This window comes from Temnothorax nylanderi, unplaced genomic scaffold (genome assembly GCF_030848795.1).
Source record: "Temnothorax nylanderi isolate EJ_2023f unplaced genomic scaffold, tnyl_v1.0 TNYL_tig0108_pilon, whole genome shotgun sequence".
NCBI classification, from domain to species: domain Eukaryota; kingdom Metazoa; phylum Arthropoda; class Insecta; order Hymenoptera; family Formicidae; genus Temnothorax; species Temnothorax nylanderi.
Window position 1 is genome coordinate 344,457 of NW_027249170.1, and position 20,476 is coordinate 364,932.

Here is a 20,476-nt window from a genome sequence, read left to right on the forward strand (position 1 = left end):
TTCATAGTTGATTATTTCTATCATATTAATTCATAAACAGACTGAACAGACATTTGCCATAATCTTATGAATACATAATTTTTTCCCGACAACACTTGAGAAAAATCGCACATACTATTTTAAAAAATAGCTTTCCACATCATTATATACATTTACAACAAACTCTCTATAAAGGATTGTTTTATTTTATGGAACACGATGATAAATACCAACAAGTATATCAATATTCTTACGTTAATTTTATTCTAATTATAGTTGATTCTACGTTTTAAATATGACGAACAGGAAGCTAAGTAATATAATAGCCGCCGCGAGAATCACGATGCAGTACAATTTTTTATTGGCCTTCTGATACGAGTCGGCTTTCTTTAATTGCTTGTAGCCCTCTTGTACTTGTACTTGCGTTTGCTCGAGGTTGTAATCGATCCGGTCTAAAATAGTACCCTGATCCTGTACCATTACCGCAAGATCCTGTGCATAATAAAAATCTAGATTTTTATTCGAAACTATCGTCTTGTCGCCACTGGCAATAAATATCAAAACAGTATACTTGAATTTACCCCCAAATCAAAGATTTGTATTTGCTGCATTATATCATTATTATATTATCATAATTATTCGCGCGCGTGCGTAATATACAAAACTTACCTTGAAAATATGTTTTAAGTCTCCTATACTTTGAACTATACTTCCAATCTGTTCCTCCCTCTCCATCGCTAATTTCATTCTATCTTCAGGCTCCTCCAATTGTAATAAAACCGAGTCCTGCCGTTGCTCACTTTTTTGCCAATAATCACCAGCTGCCTCGTTTAATTCCATCAACCACGGATCGGTTGCTACATTATTTAAAAGAGATTGGTCTTCCGCGAAGAACTGGTTGTTCCTCTCTTCTCTTGATCTCACCTCTGCAAAGATTCATCGAATGCAATATAAATAGCGCTACAGTTCGTTAAAAATATTAATAGCTGCTTATCTTTAAATCATACAGAGGACATACGTGTCAGATAATGATTCTGCGCTGCTCTATATCGAAGACCTAACTCCTGCAAGGCAGTCGAGAGGGCCATTACCGCGCTGGCAGCTAGACGACGTTCCGTAGGTTTACTTTCATGCCTGCCAGCCGACTTAATTGTTTGTACTTGTCTATAGCCACTGGAGAACGCACGTCCGATCTCTCGCGTCAGCTGCTCCATTTGCCTCTCTTCCTGCGCAGTGTTACAAAACACATAAAAAATCCTGACGTTGCAATTATTATGAAATGTAAAAATTTCACTTGGTTGACGGTATTCTTCTTTTGCGAAGCAAGCGACAGAAGCGGTTCTTTCAAATCCAGCTGTCTGTCAAGAACCAAATTACAACAGGAGGAACTGGCGAACCTGAGACGTATCGTCCAGGGTGGGCCTGGTAAGCTGCTTAGAGTGCAGCTCGACCAGGCTGTCTATCTTCACCCGCAATCTGCTCAGGATGTACTGCGTCTCTTCCAAAGCGTCCGCCCAGGCAGGCGGTGCACTACTGTCCCCGCTAACGCCCCTGAGTTCGACATTGTCGGATGCGCCAGAATCTGATTCCACCAGTGCCGCGCGATCGGTGAGATTCTGAAAGGGCATGTATTGAGGATCATAGGGCGAAGATAAAAGCGGCAAGCGGAACAGGTTAAATGTATACGCACCTGTTCGGCGTAAATGTGCCTACTCTGCAGAGCGTTGTTTCGCATTAAAACGAAGGGCTCGGTCAGGTTCCTCGTGGCCATTTTTCAGGTGTTATCTCTCCTTATCTCTACGCGATATATCTCGTAATCATTCCACCGCGCTGCGCTACGCACCGCACACCGCATCAGCTGTCATCTTGAAACAGCTGATCAGTCAGATCAGTGATCACCAGGCCTGACCAGGCATCACCAGGCCTGCTCCCTCTGTCTCTCTCCAGCTTTGTCTATTTTTTGCACCATCTGTGTTCAAGGGTCGGCAGTTATATTATTTTGAGTTTAAAAAAATGAAAATTGTATCAACAATTAACTTATATTCCATTCGTAGATTACAATTTTGTTCATAAAATTGACGAATAAAGGATAATGAACAAAGCTAAAGTTAATCTCTCATATTTCCTTATATATTTATCTGATATTTTACCAATTTACCAATTTTTCAAAGTTTAAACTTTTAATATTTAAAAATTAACGTAATTTACAAAATTACAATCCCTGAAGTTTCCTAACTGATTATATTCTCCTGATACTTTTATCAATTTTTGAGATTTTAAATTTCTATTCTAAAATTTCAGGAATTCTTAAAACTTGGAATAATTCTTAGAATCTCGATTCTCAAAATTTCAATTAGTGCAACCTCCTTGCTAGTTATATTCTCCTGCTACTTTGATCTTGGAGAATTTATAAAATTTTGTAACTGATTCTCTCTCTCTCTCTCTCTCTCTCTCTCTCTCTCTCTCTCTCTCTCTCTCTCTCTCTCTCTCTCTCTCTCTCTCTCTCTCTCAATGAAGGTTACTAAATTATCAATGGTCTGTAAATTGAAAATTTATTTTATCGGCTGTGGTAAAATTGCCAGCATTATTTATAAATATTTTATACATATCGACAAGTATCAAGAGAATATATAAATCAGGTAAAAAGTTGCACTAGTTTAGTAGTTTTATAATTATGAAAATATCAATCTGTGAAATCAAACCTCAGAAAGTTCAATTTTTAAAATTAAAAAAGTATCAGATTATAATCTGGCAAGGAGTAGCATTACTTGAAACTTCAAAAAGTGACAGATAATGCAATTAACTGAAATACTTTTTACTTCTTTTACGAATATAATTTCTATTTAATTAGTTATTTGTAATATACATTTAATGTCACACTTGTAAAATCATTAATCTCATAGATATACAAGGGATACATAGATATACAAGAGTTACTATATTAGCAAAATTTTATTTCTTATTTAACAATTTGAAAAGCATTATACAGTACCTAATCGTATGTACAACATATATAAATACAAAAATACTTCAAGATATACATAGTGTCATATAAATGAAATTCTGCTGCGGGAACTACTGAATTTTATTTTGCACCGATATATGAAGAAATTATCAAACAATCACAGTTTTAAATGATGTCTTTGATACGCTCGCATTAATTATTACATCTTAATTTCAGCCTGTCTCGTAGTATTAAAGGTAAAAGCTGATGCAATATTAAATTAAAGGTAAACCGCAATTGTGTACTCTATTTTACTATGTTACTAGTTTGCTTTTGGTTTCAATTACCAAAAGCCTAGTGCTGTAGAGATTGCCTAATATGACCTGTTTCTTGATCATTGTTAGCGCCTCCTGTCCTTTCGCGTAACATTGCCTAATCTTCTCTTTATCCTCCAACGCCTTGTTCTCCTTGAACTCGTGTCGTACTTTTCGCAGTGTATACATTCTGAAAAGTACCGAACAATTATTATTTTCTATACAGTCCATGCACCTTTCATTATCATATGAAAGGCACAATTAGATGCTCGATGATAGGCTATAGTTATTTGCGAAATAAAAAAGATTTTACACTTCTAGATATATACAGAAATAAATCACGTTAACATAAGAGAATTCTTGAGGATAAAATTCTTAGTATTTAAAAAAATGTATACGTATACGAGAAGGAAAAAGAAATAGATGATTTTTTTCCACTCTAATACGTTCACTAAAACATCGTCTTGATGATATTACATTACCTATAATTGTACGAGCTCCACTTCTTGCTTTCCCGGATTAAATTCCGATAGAGGCTCAGAATCGCGTCTCGACCAGGATTCATTATATTCATAAAAACTAGAGATCCACTACAATCTAAATGGAGCCAAATTCGGCGACTCTGTCGTAGCACATGGTTATGTGGCGTACCAGTGGCGTACTGAGCGATAACCCGATGGCGTCTTGTTGTTTTTGGTTAGTGTTCTTCCATGTGCGACACAAATGGACTTGTGCGAGCCGCGATTTAACGCGATACCGCGACTAGACTTACATTGTCATCCTCAATATCGAATCAGATAACGTTATTTATTTATTATAAGTGGTATTCGATGCCTGTCTTATCAATATTCTGATGTAAAAATTGACACTTTCTTATATAACCTCCACATATTTATTTTTTGCAAAATTTTTGGAGATGCGTTAATAATTTTCGGGAGTTAATAACGCTCTTTGCTTTTAGGCAGATAATAAACAGAGATACTGCACACAGTTTACTATTAAATAATTGAAAAAAAAAAATTTTCTTTCTACATTACAATACATTTTAAAATAGTCTTATTTATATAATGTAAATGAATATGTATGCAGAAGTATGTAGAAATAATGAAAAGGTATTTTTTACAGTTTAGTGCAAGCTACACATACTTGGAGATTTATTCTGAAATCACTTTAAGATAAACCAGTATAACGCACCCTTGTTATAAGTAAGAGAAATTAAGATTTAATAATGTGGTACGCAATGTCAACATATTTTATCTATCTTTAATGAAACAATTGATTCTTGTTTAAAGTACGTATTTTTTACAGGTGTATCACGTGTCGCTTTTGCAAGGAAACCCTGATAAACAATGTTAAAACAGCCTATAGGGCAGCCTCAGTTGCCGCCAATGTTAATAAGAGCAACGAGCTGGTGCTCTTGGGTCAGAAGTACGCGACAGACGACTGGACGAATGTCACCCCGAGTATCGTCGCCAAATTGGGGAGGAACCTGCACGTCCAGCAACACCATCCGCTCTCGCATTTACGTCAGCGCATCGTGAACTTCTTTTACGGGCAGTTCCGCAGTAAAAGCGGGACCCCGTCGTTCAGTATCTATGACAATCTGCGTCCCGTGGTTACCGTCGCGCAAAACTTCGACTCCCTTCTCGTGCCGAAGGATCATCCGAGTAGAAAGAAAGCCGACTGTTACTTTGTAAATCGGGACACGCTGCTGAGAGCGCACACCACCGCGCATCAGGCCGAGCTGATCTCGATGGGATTGAATAACTTTCTCGTCGTCGGGGACGTGTACCGACGCGACGAGATCGACAGCACGCATTACCCGATTTTTCACCAGGTCGACGCGGTCAGATTGCGTACGTCGCGAGAGATATTTCGCGACGCGAACGACTCCGAAAGTCTGCAGCTGTTCGAGCACAGGGGGACAGAGAGTGCCGAGAAGCAGGCTTGTCATAGTTTGGAGGCGGTGAAAGTTATGGAGCAGGAACTGAAGAGTACCCTAACTAGTCTGGCACAAGCTGTCTTTGGGAAAGGTATTGCTTTCGTTTAATACTTCCGACGGGCACGCATTTCATTTTCAAACGAGGACCGTCGCGATGCTTCACTGAAATGACTTGAAATTAATTTGAGTATCCTGCTAACACAGATGTGCAGTGCCGATGGGTCGATCAATATTTCCCATTCACCCATCCATCGTGGGAGCTAGAAATATTGTACAACGACAATTGGCTCGAAATACTCGGCTGTGGCATTATGCGTCAGGAAATTCTACAGAGATCCGGCGCCGTGGATCGGATCGGATGGGCATTCGGTCTCGGCTTGGAACGTTTGGCCATGCGCCTATATAGCATTCCGGACATAAGATTATTCTGGAGCAACGACGCGGGCTTCCTAAATCAGTTCAAAGTAGACGATCCTAATGCACGTATCCAATACAAGGTAAAATAAACGTTCAATTTATTTTATTATTAGAATGTTGTGTGCGTTTCATCATATCTCTTGTATATTGTATATTAATTTAGTTATAATTTATATGAAATCTATATAGAGACGAATATAACTTTTTAGCCTGTCAGTATATATCCACCTTGTACCAACGACATAAGTTTCTGGTTGCCGGAAGACGGAAGTTATTCTTCTAACGACTTCTACGATATGGCCCGAGAAATAGGCGGCGATTTCATCGAACAGATTGTATTGAAGGATGAATTCACGCATCCAAAGTCCAAGAAAACATCTCATTGCTACAGCGTAATCTATAGACACATGGAGCGTACACTGATTCAGAGCGAAGTTAATAGAATTCATGATAAAATAGGAAAAGCGGCAGCCGCTAAACTCAATGTAATTATCCGGTAAAGTTGGGAATAAAGTATTTTCCAAAAAATGGGACTTTTATATGTCAGTTCTGTAAGATACCTTGATAAAATGCGCATGTGAATGTGTCGTATGAACAATACAAATATCACAGGAAAAGGAATATATTATTTTATTTGCGAATAAATTAATTATAAACGCGTTACATAGCAAATAATAGTCGTCTAGGAACAACTATACTTGCGATACGTTTCACATTAGAGATAACAACGATTACAGTTATGTTCTACATGCTTGCAGTATTTACATGAATATAAAACATTATGTAATCTAGTATTATTATTTATGTGCTTAGAATGTAAATGATAACAAAAGATATGCCCTTCGTGTAGAAATATTTTTAATAAGGCATAAAATTAAAACAAGACATCTCGAATAGTTTCAGTGACTACAGCTTCTTATATGTATAATAACATCAGTGCAAAAAATGCCGGTTAGGTTTAACTCGCGAAAATCACAGTTTTATTTCTTGATACTCAAATTCTAGATCTCTTAATCGTATTAATTCTAGCCAAGTAAAATGCATTTAGTTATCGTTATACAAATTAAAATTATATTGATCCATGCGAATACTTGAAGATTTAGATACACGAGAAATACTGTTGTGCTCGATTAGAGAACATATCGAATTAATATTTCAAAAATAAACGATATATAGAGCAGATATATGTGTCGCAAAAATATGTGCGTATAAACACATTGAAATGGAAGATGCGACCTTTGGCAATGTATTAAATAAATTAATGTACAAACAAAAGAAATATAAAGAAAATCGAGTATAAAAAAAGTCATGTATTTAATCTAAAGCCAAGATGCGTGGAGGATGAGCTTGCAGGAAGAATTAACATTATGCGGAGAGTTGTGAAGTTTGTTTCGCTTATAACAAGTTTAATCCAATCCATATTTCCTTGAAATCAGTGCGCAGATATAATACAAGAAATTTAGAAACTGCCGGTTTTTAGCTTTTGCGGTTATTATTTCCTGTTACGTCAATCCTCTTTAGGATTAACGTCGTAAAAATTGATTGTTACAAAAATAGCTGGGTGTTATAAAACGGTGCATTTTTTTTCTTATTTCATTAAAAATTATATTAATTGGATTGGATTAGGGATATATTGTGTAGAACAAAAGAAAATTTTTATACAGCTCTTCATTGAATTATGTTTGATGTTTTATCCTTCCTTGTCCTCATCTCTATGCGGACAAATCAATTTCCGCATAAGATTTTAGGATAATTTGGTGTAACTGGGAGGTGAAAACTTCTTCCTCAAAAATTTCAGGATATACAGCGGCATACATGAGACCAACGTTATCACCAATACCTTCCATAAGAAGTCCGTTGTTTTAATAAATTCAGCATCTATATTAAAATAACAAGAAAAATATTGTAATAACGATGTGAATTTATATTTATTTTTTGTTGTTAAGTAATTATAAACTCACCGAAGTAATCCTTCAGGACGACCAATGATAGTAAATAGAGCGCTAGAGAGAAGATTTCTGCAAGCATCATTATGTGATGCCAGGTTCTAATTGTTAAAGCAACCATTATTAATTCTGTCAAAACTAGCGCTGAAAAACTTATGGCCACTATATGAATGAATTCGTCCTCGAACATTATAAGCGCGCCATACATGATTACTCCTCCTAGAATATGTCGTCAAAGATGTATCTTCTTTACTTGTATATTGCATGTATCTAGATTATCGAGATTTAACTGAAACAATACGTACCTTGATATATACTTATCAAAACCCACATAAAAAATGTTTTATATGATAACGAACGGCCTTTACTAAGCTCTTTATAAAGTTCTGGATAGGTAAGCGCTATCTTTCCTGACACATCTTTGTCCAATACCAATGAAAAAACGGGAAACATTGTGTATATTGTAGCGTACCTAAAAATTTTTATATACATAATAAAGTTATAGTACGTTCACTCCGATCAAATCTGATTGACTTTAATCGACGATTAACTCGATCAGCAGGGTTGTCAACAGCAAGACTTTTAACTGTATGTCGTTCTTAACTCATATACCACTTCGTGAATCATAGACATATATATAACATCCCAGTAAGCATATATTTCTGTCCTTTAGATCTTGTCTACAGCTCTCCAATGGGAATGCTCTGGCTATTATACGTATACGTCTATGTCGGGAATAAAGTTGTGTTTTGATACTACAAATCTTTTTTAAAAATAATTATCAAAAATTTCCAGATAATTCATACGTGGTCTAATTATACGTAGTTTTCGTTGATTTCTTCCAAGATCATAACTCTCGTATTCATCAAATAATAAGAAATTAATAATAATAATTCCATCCATGTTAAAACTGTTTTCGAGACAGATATTTTAATTTATCATCTGATATCACAGTACAGAGTGTATCACGCATCGAAGAGATTAAGGCAACATTGCTGATCGAGTTAATAATCGAGTAAAGTTAATCGGAGTTGGTCGAAGTGACCCTAAGAAGTATGTGTAAAAAGTTTTGTCATAAAATTACTGAGACTTACAACAAGTTTTAAATTTAATTTTTAACAAGTATACTTGAGTTACTTACCCTACCATAAGAAAACCTTGATATAAGGCAACCGAAGACAAATAAAAGACTGCAGAGAACACAGCTTGCATAGTCGATATTATCAAACCACGGTGTATAACGAACTGACTCAATGCAGCCGACCGTTTGTAACTTCTTCTACCGTGGACTAATAGTAAGTTAGCGAGATGACTAAACTGAGAAATTGAAAAATCAGCAGCTAGCGATGCTTGTCTTCCCTCGAGACCCTCAAGACCAATCCCTGTAAGAAAATATAAACTGTAATAAAAAATATCTAGATACTTATATTATTCAAAAAATTAAATAAATACCAGCGTCCGCGGCTTGTATCATGGAGACGTCGTTACCGCCGTCGCCGACGGCCGCCGTCCTCTTGCCGGTGTGTCTTTGTATGAGACTCACAACTTCGGCTTTCTGCGTGGGAGAGCACCGGCAGCAAACGACGGCGGGTGAACCACAAGCGAGCTCCAGAAATTCTTGCTCGTAATACTGCAAGCACACCTCCAGAGAATCGCCGCTGATAACTAAGGCACAATCTTGCTTCTTGCGAAATGTATTCAGTTCCAAATGAGCGTCGGTGCGTGTCACGACAGATTTGAAGACGTGCAGGCCTTGCGTGCGCGACACAAGACGCGAAGATTTCGCTATACAAGTCGCGGTCTCCAATTTGTCACCGGTCAACATCCATATCTTGATCCCGGCATTCCTCAAGAGTTCCAGCGTAGGCCTCACCCTGTCTTGCAATCTGTCCTCGACACCGGTCACGCATAACAATTCCATTTCTCTCTCGAGACTTTCCACCACCGCCGCGACTCTCGATACACGGTCGCTGACGCTCATTCTCGCCGCGTTATATCTATAAAACGTACAATATAATTCAGTCATACATTGAGTAATTGTAATACTCTTAATGATACATTACCTCGCTTCAAAATCGAGATATTGGTCTTCGGTCAGATTTTTCTTTGCCACGACCAACGTTCTGAGACCTTCACGTGCCATGTTTTCGCACACCTCGTCCAGCCAATCATTATATTGCACAATGCCAGACATCACAACATCAGCACCTTTCAAGTAGAAAGTGATCTCAGAGCTGGACTCCTCCCTCACGATAATTCCCATTCGCTTGGTTTCCGACGTGAAAGGGAATATTTGCAGTATGGTGTAATTCAATATTTGACCGTTCAGAGTTTTCAGCTGCATCGAATTAAGGTCCCGCTTGACCAGAGGCAGTCCCATTTCCTCCGTCCATTTCACCAGAGCCACTTCGTCCGGGCTCGAGGCTTGATAATTACGTTTCTGTTCCGGCAGATAGTAATGTTGATCCGCCTCCGTTTGACTGAAACGTTAGAATTTCAATTAAGGATTCATATTAAGGATTAACGACGGTACTGAGGCTTTCGTAACTGATTCAACGAGACATTATTACCTCTGAATGGAACCTGTATCTCCGGTTTCCACCGTCTGCACGCTCACCGAGTCCAGATTCGAGGACTTGTTTACCTCGTCATATACCGGGGTTACGTTGTGGCACAGAGCTAAAGCATGCACGGCATCGTAGATCCGGGTATTCTCGGATCTTCGGACTTTCCCACTGTACGCCGGCTTCACCGGTGAACGCTCCGTGTCAGTGGGATAATAAGTCTTCAGTACTGACGTTACTTCATCGAACGTCTCCTGGCCGTAAGATATGGTGCCCAGATGTAATTTTTTGAACACCATCTTATTCTGCGTCAACGTGCCGGTCTTATCGCTCAGCAAATACGATATACGTCCGAGTTCTTCCGGAATAGTGGTCGTCCTCACGACTGTACCGGCGATATCTTTATCCCTTTGTATACACCAAGCGTAAAACGCTTTGCCCATGTCCAGATTCACTCTCAAGCTGATCGGTATGATGTAGGAAAACAGCAGGACGAAACGGAACATGTAACGATACCACGGTCCGTTGAATCCTTTCAAGCACATCATTACAAGCGCGAGTCCTATTACCGCGCAAAACAGTACCTGCCGAAGTAAAGTTAGAATGTACAAACGTTCATACGTGCGCATATCAATCTCGACGCATAATTTCTACGTGCATAATACCTTTGTTAACTGATTGATCTCTTGATCAAGCAAACCAACTTTTGATCGGATTTCTGAGTGATTCATCAGAGATCGCGTTTCCTGACCGGTGTAAACGACGATACCAAGGGCGGAACCGGATGCCACAGCTGTGTTGGCCCATAACGTGTTGTCTACCCCTAAGCTCTCCTCACTGCTGTATCCATCATACTAGAAATAGAGGATAATTACATAGAGAAAGCCAGATTATTTAGAGCAAAACGATAAGGAAGTTAAATTTCTCACCCTTGCAAAAGTGCCAATGAAGCTGTGTATATCCTTCTGAGGTTTCTCAACATACAAACTTGCTTTAATATCAAACAACTGAGAATTGCTTTCCAATTTTTGCGTTGCAGGCACTGCTAATCTTAATTTCCAATCCGTTTCACCATCCAACTGATCGGTCCGCACGAAACACGCGCCAGATTTCTCGGTTGTGCGTAATAATACTAAGTCGGCTGGTACTCTTTGACCCTTTTCTACTATAACCTAGTTATCAGAGAGAAGCGCAATCGTTAATAGCTATACCAAAACTTTGTTACGCAAAAATTTAACAAGAATAATTACTAGTGAACAGATACCGTAATATGACTTACCAAGTCGCCCACGCGTAATTTCGAACTTGGTACTAATTCTGGCGTATTAAAACCTTTCACTAGTCTATAATATTTTTGTGCATTGACCTCCTTGTCCCTCTTGTATCTTCTAAAATCATCGATGGCTTCGCGGAAAATTGTCACAGTTAAAACAAAGCACAATGGCCCCCAGTACGTGTACAAGTACCCTATCCTTATGTCTGGTATAAATTGAGATATAGCCATAAGCAGAAAGTATAAATTCAAGAAGAATTTGAACTGTTGAAAGAGGACCTGTAAAACAAGGACGGGCGTTATCGATCCGTTTCAAGCGGTTTCAAAAAAAGATCATTCTCCCATCGAGAGAGGAACGTACCAAAGGCAGGAAAGTAACAACATTGTATTTTTGATTTCTTATAACATTAGTGGGAAACTTCTCGTGCATCGGCTGCCCAATATGGATAACTCTGGCTCTCAATTCCCGTTCCCTGCAGCATCTCCTCCACATCCAAGTACAGCATCTGCAATCGCAAGAAACAATCCCGACTTAACAAGAGCGACGTACAAAACTGACAGAATGAAAAACTGTCAACTCTTCTTCCTTTGATATTCGCCAAAATATTGTCTATGAATATAACTACTTTGCTTACTGCTTAAAGTTTTTCTACGTGCCATGACCCTTTGTCTTTAGTAACGCACAATACTGTCTTGTGTCTCAAGTCTTAAAGTCGTTGACACTTTGTACACACATTAAGACTTAAGACTTGAGACACAAGACAGCGCTTTGTGCGTTACTAAAGACAAAGATTTAAAGCATAAAATACTGTAAAATTGTCAGGGCCTGAGCAGAATGGCTGACTTACAATTTTAAGACAGTGTTTTATCCTTTAAATCTTTATTTTTAGCAACGCACACACAATACTGTTTTGTGTCTCAAGTGTCTTACAAATGTTGACACTTCGTATAAGACACTCATTTCAAGACTTGAGACATAAGACAGTATTGCGCGTTACTAAAGACAAAGATTTAAAGCATAAAACATTGTCTTAAAATTATAAGTCAGCCATTCTGCTCTAAAATCGTGATTTCCGATATTCACTGTCAGTACTGCAAATCTATATTTTATGTCACGTATACTATAGATTTTCAGTACTGAAAGTTGCTGACAGTGAATATCGGAATGCAGCCTAAATACAAGGTACGACTACGAATACCTAAATCTTAATTCATCGACGCGCAACGTTACACGACAAATAATTGTGACGATCAAATCTTAATCGTTAAAAAGTTTGGATATAAACAAATGCGCAGTCATATAGGCCTGTTCGTTTTAGCTGAACTTCTTGCACAATTCATCTTTTCTCTTTTTCTCTCTAACGTGAAAAGAAAAAGAGGAAAGATGAACCGTGCAAGAAGTTCAGCTAAAACGAACAGGCCCCACATGTCATCCAGCGTCATCGTCGGATCGACGCCGAATTCGCGCGTGGGCATCTACTGTCAAACGGTCACCGATCGGACAGCTGATCCAGAGACTTGCCGTCACGAGTGAATTCTCGCGGGGGAATTAAGGGGGGGGAAGGGAGGGGAGTTGGAATTCTCGCGTCGCAAAAGAACGAGAGTCGCGAAATCGAGGTTCAGGTTGTGGCGTCGCGACGAGGGATACGTCACCTCGACCAGGAACTGTCGTTCCGCGGTTTGGATATCAGCGGGATGTCCTCCTTGGACATCCTGATAACGTTGCTCTGCGTCTCCATTCTCAGGGCGCTACTTCCTCCACATTAGTAGATAGACGCTCGCTCCCAAAAAAAAAAAAGAGCTGGCTTACTCGCGCGCGCGAGCACCTCGCCCACCTTTTCTTCGCGTTTCGCGGGCGGAAACACACTGCTTATCCGATAAAGCGTATTATCAATCTATCAGTGGATCCTACAGTATTATGACATCACGTCGTCGCGTCGTCGCGGCCGTGAAACGCACGATTCCCGCAAGATGCGCCCGTTGAGGAAAACGAGCGCCCGATTGGGCCGCGTCCGGTCGATACAACAGCGCCGGGCCAATAGTCTGTCCCCTCGAAGCGTCACAAGCTACTCCCGGCGCGCAATCGAAAATAGTTCGAAATATTACTTAAGAATTAATTAATTCTTCAGCTCTCATTGTCAGAATTGTATTTATTCTATAAATTCTATTATGCAGTTTTTAACTCAATGTTCATATTATATCGAGAGAGAGAGAGAGAGAGAGAGAGAGAGAGAGAGAGAGAGGGGAATTGCTGAAAGAAACTTACTAATAGTCGAAACGTCGTACAATGCGCTTTAACTTATTATTGTGAATAAATTCGTTTACCTTTTCTCCAAGTTTTCCTAAGATATTTTCAGATGAAAATTTTTCAGAAAATAATCGAAGAAATGTACGCTAAAAATTCAATTAAATTTTGAAATACGTAACACGCGTGTATTATCACTTATTATAATTAGAACAAATTATTGTTCTAATTGATCTTTGGGGATTGAAAGAGATATCGGTCTGTTAAGAAAGGAAAAAACTTGAGTTTCGATTACTCGAAATAATGATAATTATTGCCTCAAAATTAGATCTCTATAAAAAAAACTAACTTCTGATACGTTTAGCAACGTTAAGGAACGATAATACTTATAATTCACTTTGATGCTGTACGGTGTACGCAATGAGAACAATGTACCCCAACAAACACAGAATATAAATTGCTACGTAATACAGGAGTAACACGTAATACACGACGGATGTTATACCTAATTAATGTAATAAATAATGCCCTCTTTTATTAATGTATAATATATGTATAAGTGTATAAAAACGCCTTGCAAACCCTACGGGGATAAGCAATAAATATATACATACATACATACATATAGGTATGTACAAGTGTGTGTTCTATTATACATTCTATTACAATATGTAAATTACGTTCTGTTACATAGGTGCAACTTCGTATGAGTGGGAAATTAAAACTAACACCTTGCATTGCACGTTATATTACGTGTTACATTTTTCATTATATTATGACTTATGACCACTAGTAGTATGCTAACGGTGTTTGCTGGGACATAAATGACAGCGAAAACAAACAATGTTAATATTAAGAACAATTACCGAATTCCACGGTCGATTAGGTCACAATGATTTCTCTCGGTGAACGAGAATTTTCTTGTTTACACACGGCCACGCGTGATTAAAGCGTTGTTATTTTATCGAGAGCCGAGCATGAATGCCCGTTTCTGTGTTTGCGGAATATCTCGCCCAAGTAATACGGCGGAGCTTCGAACAGGGTTGAACAGGGTCGGACGCTATTTCGGGCGCGCGTAACGCGAGGCTTTCGATCGACCGTATATCGCGCGAGATGAGATCCGCCGATTTACCGGTGAAACCGAGGTACACACGGCACACCTTTGACCTTACTAATCGTCTTACGAAGTACGTGAGCTTCGTATTCTCGAATCAGCTGGAGACAGTTAATCCCCTTCGCGTTAATCCTCTTTCTCTTTTCTCAGTCGGGCGACGGAGACGCGATTAGATGTGTCGGAGACGTTAGAAATAAATGATGAGGTCTGCAATCGATAAACGATGAGAGAAACGGATGAGAGCGCGTCGCTCGTGTAGCTCGCGCGGTTTATACATCGTGTTAATACGTCATTTATCACGGATTAACAGCGTGTTCTTTCCTTCTTGCTTTGCGTCTTATTTTCACGTTTTCTACGTGCGTGTTTGAAAAAAACATGAAAAAAAAAACGGCGAGAGAAGATGCATTTATCGCGAAGAGATAAAAGTAGAGGCTCAACGAGCTGCGTCCACGTTTCTCTTAAATCGAATAATATTAAACCGAATGAGTAATATTTACCTCGCCAGTAAATAATTAACCTAATTAACAGTGAAGACTTATTAATCGGCCTAACTGGCTATCATTGTAATCGTCACGACAATACGACCATTGGTTTTTTGGTCAAATTAATCGTCAAGACGTTTCGACTATATGGGTCTTTCTAAATTGATGTAAATTTGATGCTTATATATATATATACATAAGCATCCTATTTAAGTAGGATCTGAAATGTCTCGATGATAATCTGTTCAAAATCAATGGTCGTATTGTCATGACGATAGTCAGTCGAGTCGATTAGAATTCTTAATAGATTAATAAATAATATTAATTAATCGATCGATTCGTGACGAATTTCTACTGCAACATCCTGCGGAATATTGATTTGTTGACTTGAAATATGACTATTACCGTCTGGTCCTTTTGCTGGTTCCCCGCATTATTTTGGTACACCACGTCTTACTCGTTGTCGTTATATTTTGTCTCGTATGCTTTTACGATTTCTCCGTAGCTGCACCCGCGCACTTGATTTTCGCACTGTATATATCGCGTCGAAAAAAGTTATTTTTTCCCCTATCGATCCCGTCTTAAGACGCTCCTCGTATACGTAATGCTACATATACACATACGTCGTCTTATTTATACGGCATTATTTTAACACCCTGCCGATAATCTAGACTAAAACTTGTTAGGACAGTTATTCCCGGCGAGCAAATATAGCACCGAAAACAAAAAAGATATAGCTCTTCTCTTAACGAAGTTCGATTAACTTTTGATATTCGTTCCGTAACGAAAGCACATATGGAAAGCGTTGATACTATTGATCGATCTGTGAATCGATGATGATTATATTGATTTCTCATTGGAAAAGCCTTCGAGTGTTAGGCAAGTCAACACGATCGCCGTTCGTTCGCGTACTAACAGTTATAATGAGACAACTTGAGTGACTCGAGTCCGTTGTAAACATTGCGCTATATTTGGCTATACAGAGCGTTCTAAATTTCGCGAATATATTTCAGTAACGAGTCCTTTTGCACGTTTTACCTTAATTAACAAAATGCTTAATTTTAAACGTTAAAAGCTAATTAGATATAAACGAAGAAAATTTACTCCGTTCTAAACTTCGCGAATATATTTTAGTGACAGATCTTGCGGCATGTTTTACGTTAATTGACAAAATGTTTGATTTTAAACGTTAAAAGCCAATTAAAATATGAACAAAGAAAATTTACTCCGGTCTAAACTTCGCGAATATATTTCAGTGACGAGTCCTTTTGCATGTTTTACCTTAATTAACAAAATGTTCAATTTTAAACATCAATACTGTTAAATATTAAAGAATGAAATTTGAACTAATACCTTGAGTTAACTAACAATTTGTTATTTTTAACTACCATCTGTGTAAAAATTCATTATTTTGACACAAAATAGCAGTATTATTTTAACTCCATTGGTTTAGTCAACATTGTTTAGTTAAATTAACGACATATCAAGCAGGGGCAATGTAGGTCTTATTAAAAATGCCTCAAATTGAGTACAATTTGACACTATACGAAAATTTAACAGTAAAAAGCTAATGTGCACGGAAAGAATTTATTCAGAATTAAACGTAAGTAGGTATTCCGCTCATTCGCATCCATAAACTCCAACGCGCATCTCATTAAGGGCCGGTTGTCCCAACCTGTTGGTAAACTAACTAATAGTTAAATCATATATGTGTCTTTGTTTTTCTTTCAAATTAAAAAAGGATAGACGTATGATTTAACTATTAATTAGTTTGCCAATAGGTTGGAACAACCGGCCCTAAAAGTTATGTAAACAAATTAAAAAATCACCATAAATACCAGTTTTCAAAATAAATTCTAATATAAAATGAATCTTAATAGAAACTATTAAAAATGGCTAAACAAGAAAAAAATACGCACAATTATAACGTGATATACTCAGTGCACTAGACTTATTAAATAGAGCCTCGCGAATTAAAAGAAAAAAGTCTTTAAATTCTAAAGCTGTCAGAAGATAGAAATTTATATAGACAATTTTCAGGATCGTTCTCACAATCTAGGTGATAAGAAAAGCGATAAGGACGGAAACGACGAGAGTCTATCGCGATCGCGAGTTGGACGGCGAGGGGGGTAAAAGAAAAAAGAAAAAAGAAAAAAAAAAGAAACGACGTGAGCGCGAGCGTGACGCGTCGTTCCGAAACACCCGGTAGACTCACCCGCAGAGGCAGCTCTTCAGGCACTTGGAGCAATCGGCGATGCGCCGTCGCCTCGACGTCAGCTGCCTGATGCTGTCCTCGGACGGCTGCAGCAGGTAATCGGTCTCGTCGTCGTCCATTTCAAAGTCCCGCTCGTCGGAGCTCAGCCGCAACGGCATCTCCTCCAGCCTCATGGCGGTGGCGTCGAGGCGGCGCGGGCGCGGGCGCGGGCGGCGCGCTCTCTCGTTCCCCGTTTTTGTTTATACTTTTCTCTCTCTCTCTCTCTTTCCACCTTACGGCGTCGCGCCGCGACCGTCCGGGGCCCCCGTCCGTCGGCTCTCACCCTCGCGGCGACGGCGAGAGACGCGTGACGCGAGTGACGCGACGGTGATCGACTGATGACGCGCAGCGGGCCGAGCGGGCTAATCGCCGTCGTCTCGCGCGCATATCTTATCTCGCGATCCTCGGCAGTGTCGTTGAGTGTCCCGGACTCCGGCGTGGTCCGGCGCCCGGCGTCGGCGTCGGCGTCGGCGTCCACCGTCCGAGAGCGTTCTGTTCCGGCAGCTGGAGGAGCTGACGACGCGACGGCGACGGCTCCGGCTCCGCAGCGGCGGCGCCAACGACGTCCGACGTGCGTCGACGATGGGATGGCGTGACGAAACCAGTCGCTTGTTTACGTCCGTGCACACGCGCGCGCGCACGCACGAGTGACAGAACTGACAGACGGCGGCCGGGTCGCGTCGCGTGTGCGTCATGGCGCCCATGGCGGTCCCGTGGGACGCGCGTATGGGGAAACGCGGCGAGTTCATGGGTGTCAGTCATTCCCGAGACGTTCGACGTGCACTTGCGCACGTAACTGATAGGAATAGGTCAACGCGTGCTCTGTCGTTGTCGCGTTTACGCGACGGTCACGGTGTTCTTCGCGTACGCGGCGCCGTGCACCGCGCGCCGCCATCTTGCTCGGCTGGTCACGTGGTCGCGTCGTCTGCTCTGGCTCCGAATCGACTTCGAGACCAGTTCGACCTTTCTTCTCCGCATTTGATTCGAACGAATCGCGTGATTACGGAGGATTGTTTAATTTTATTTATTCTTAGACTACGTTTTAATTGGTTCCAAATTGTTTGTAATATTAATAATAAATTGACAGTGGTCTTTAATCATTTATTTTAATTGCTTTACCTCTCCCGTTTAGCTTGGCTGATAATGTTCTTTGTGAGACGAATCGCTTTTTATTTTAGCAACATTTTGGCAACATAAATTAATTAAAATAATAAAGTAAAGTAGTTTTTAATTATTTATTTTGCTTTATCTCTCCTGTTTATCTGGACTGATAATATTGTCTGTAAGACACGATGAGCCCACGTATATTGCCCTTTCGATAATTGCTGAAGTCCTTACCGACTTTTCTTTCGAATGGCTCTTTCTCGTCGGGTTGGCAGAACCTTTTTCGGACGTCTCCGAAGCCAAATATTTAGCCGCAACATCATAAACGGTCGATCTCGGGTACCCGAAGAACCGAATAATTTCGGTCTGCGAACGCCCAGCGCGGAGGCCTTCTTCGCCGCTCTTCAGTTATACTCCGCACTCGATCTTATCTGCTCGGACATTTTGAGATTATGCACGCTTACTACAAATATCTGACTTGCCCGAACGTCAACAACGACCTACCGCCGAAATCTATATAAAGTAGGAAATTTAAATTTAAATTTGTCCGGATTTTGGTGGCGAACCCTGATTATTTGTAAAACGAATACATTTTATTTTTAATTTTAACAACAAATTCTTCGACCAATCTTAAATTAATTCCAGATGAATTATTTGCAATAATAATAACAACAATTGAACAATAATAAGTTTCAATCATTTATTTTGTTTTATCTCTGCCGTTTATTTATACCATTCGTATTATTATATGCAAGACGAATATAACTACTGTGCTTCATTAATCAAGCTTAACCCGATATTTCACCGCTAACGATTTGACTGTATGTTTCAAGGATTCGCCTGGCGATCTTCCTTTAAGTTGCAACTGTTGGAAAAGCTGCTCGCACGTAGATTTCTCGTCCCTCGTCATGAAGCATACCGTCAGATCGAACCGATTACACGCGCTCAGTATGCCGAGAATTTCTATAATTGACGTTACGTCGTCCACCTTCGACGAATGCTGCAGACACGTATTCGCAAAGTCGCCGAGGAACGACGCTGGGATTTCCACTCGAAAAACGTGATGCCGCAGATCGTTCCTGTCATAAAAAAAAAACGTCGCTGATACGTGGCGATATTCTTGCGCGTTCTGCGATTCTCACCTTAGATTCCATACATAAGTAAACTTTTCGGAGTGGTCCGCAATTGTTCTCCAAAATTGTAAAAAGTTCTCGCACGTCTCCCGAAATTTTTTCGGGGAACTTCCATTGTCCCCTTTATCGCGTGTCGATTTTCTTGAGGCTGCCGATGCAGTCGAGTCACGAGGCTTAGTGGGATTAATCAGCGGATTCCATTGCACGCCGATCTTAGGTTTCATGTCGTCGCGATCCAGAGGTTTCAAGTGAGCACCATTCACCTGTCGTTATAATTAATTAATTCGAAATTTACTGGAGAACTTTTATATTTTAAAATTATAATTTATTATTTTTATTTTATTTATTTTATATTGTAATTATTTAATTATATATGTATATAAATTCTTCAGTAATATTGAATATAAACTGAACGCAGAAGCTACGCACGACCACATATAGATCAAGATTTCTCGCTTAGACGTCGACAAATAACCAAGATATTGCAATCACCATCTGTCTGAAGTGCTCATACGTCGGCACTGCTTGTTCCACCGCTCGAATTTTAGCGTCGTTTTGTAATTTATACAATTCGTCGGCTGCGAGAGCCGCGTGAAGTTCCTCTTCCAAGTTTCTATGGTCTATCGGTGTTTTTAACGCGCTCATTGTATATGTACGTCTTTTTTTCCTTTCAGCACGTTCATCGCTCGAGTTCTACGACAGTCTGACATGATTGGTTTGTTGTCATGGAAACTCCAACATCAGCTCGCGATTTATTGATTAAAA

The 20,476-nt window shown here is 39.5% G+C and overlaps 5 protein-coding genes across 10 annotated transcripts; 1 reads left to right on the forward strand and 4 right to left on the reverse strand.

The window, feature by feature from the left end:
• Syx16 (syntaxin 16) lies at positions 1-1,910 on the reverse strand. The gene is made up of 5 exons (XM_071712265.1): positions 1,670-1,910; positions 1,377-1,595; positions 998-1,205; positions 649-905; positions 1-471 (listed from the first exon to the last, which is right to left on the reverse strand). The coding sequence occupies exons 1-5, from the start codon at positions 1,748-1,750 to the stop codon at positions 262-264; spliced, it is 975 nt and encodes a 324-aa protein (XP_071568366.1). The 5' UTR covers positions 1,751-1,910; the 3' UTR covers positions 1-261.
• A 1,002-nt stretch (positions 1,911-2,912) lies between these two features.
• Bcn92 (LYR motif-containing protein bcn92) lies at positions 2,913-3,854 on the reverse strand. Its single transcript, XM_071712297.1, has 2 exons — positions 3,720-3,854; positions 2,913-3,427 (listed from the first exon to the last, which is right to left on the reverse strand). Exons 1-2 carry the CDS (start codon positions 3,809-3,811, stop codon positions 3,238-3,240), a joined length of 282 nt encoding a protein of 93 aa, XP_071568398.1. The 5' UTR covers positions 3,812-3,854; the 3' UTR covers positions 2,913-3,237.
• Phers-m (Phenylalanyl-tRNA synthetase, mitochondrial) lies at positions 3,811-6,129 on the forward strand. Of its 4 annotated transcripts, none has more exons than XM_071712250.1 (5): positions 3,811-3,933; positions 4,363-4,470; positions 4,546-5,270; positions 5,384-5,676; positions 5,806-6,129. In XM_071712250.1, the coding sequence occupies exons 2-5, from the start codon at positions 4,466-4,468 to the stop codon at positions 6,094-6,096; spliced, it is 1,314 nt and encodes a 437-aa protein (XP_071568351.1). In that variant the 5' UTR covers positions 3,811-3,933; positions 4,363-4,465; the 3' UTR covers positions 6,097-6,129. The 4 variants fall into 4 exon arrangements, with proteins under 4 accessions (XP_071568351.1, XP_071568349.1, XP_071568350.1 ...); XM_071712248.1 differs by lacking the exon at positions 3,811-3,933 and adding an exon at positions 3,942-4,092; XM_071712251.1 differs by lacking the exon at positions 3,811-3,933 and adding an exon at positions 3,949-4,060.
• Positions 6,130-6,202: 73 nt separating this feature from the next.
• Positions 6,203-18,071, reverse strand: LOC139775880 (probable phospholipid-transporting ATPase IIB). Of its 3 annotated transcripts, none has more exons than XM_071712218.1 (12): positions 17,436-18,071; positions 11,741-11,885; positions 11,386-11,658; positions 11,036-11,278; positions 10,772-10,960; positions 10,113-10,690; positions 9,606-10,022; positions 8,995-9,539; positions 8,684-8,924; positions 7,848-8,014; positions 7,558-7,761; positions 6,203-7,474 (listed from the first exon to the last, which is right to left on the reverse strand). In XM_071712218.1, exons 1-12 carry the CDS (start codon positions 17,606-17,608, stop codon positions 7,341-7,343), a joined length of 3,309 nt encoding a protein of 1,102 aa, XP_071568319.1. In that variant the 5' UTR covers positions 17,609-18,071; the 3' UTR covers positions 6,203-7,340. The 3 variants fall into 3 exon arrangements, with proteins under 3 accessions (XP_071568319.1, XP_071568321.1, XP_071568320.1); XM_071712220.1 differs by lacking the exon at positions 17,436-18,071 and adding an exon at positions 15,626-15,801; XM_071712219.1 differs by lacking the exon at positions 17,436-18,071 and adding an exon at positions 13,033-13,328.
• A 1,193-nt stretch (positions 18,072-19,264) lies between these two features.
• On the reverse strand, positions 19,265-20,366 carry LOC139775905 (dynein axonemal assembly factor 19). The gene is made up of 3 exons (XM_071712270.1): positions 20,204-20,366; positions 19,721-19,974; positions 19,265-19,657 (listed from the first exon to the last, which is right to left on the reverse strand). The coding sequence occupies exons 1-3, from the start codon at positions 20,354-20,356 to the stop codon at positions 19,357-19,359; spliced, it is 708 nt and encodes a 235-aa protein (XP_071568371.1). The 5' UTR covers positions 20,357-20,366; the 3' UTR covers positions 19,265-19,356.
• Between the last annotated feature and the right edge of the window lie 110 nt (positions 20,367-20,476).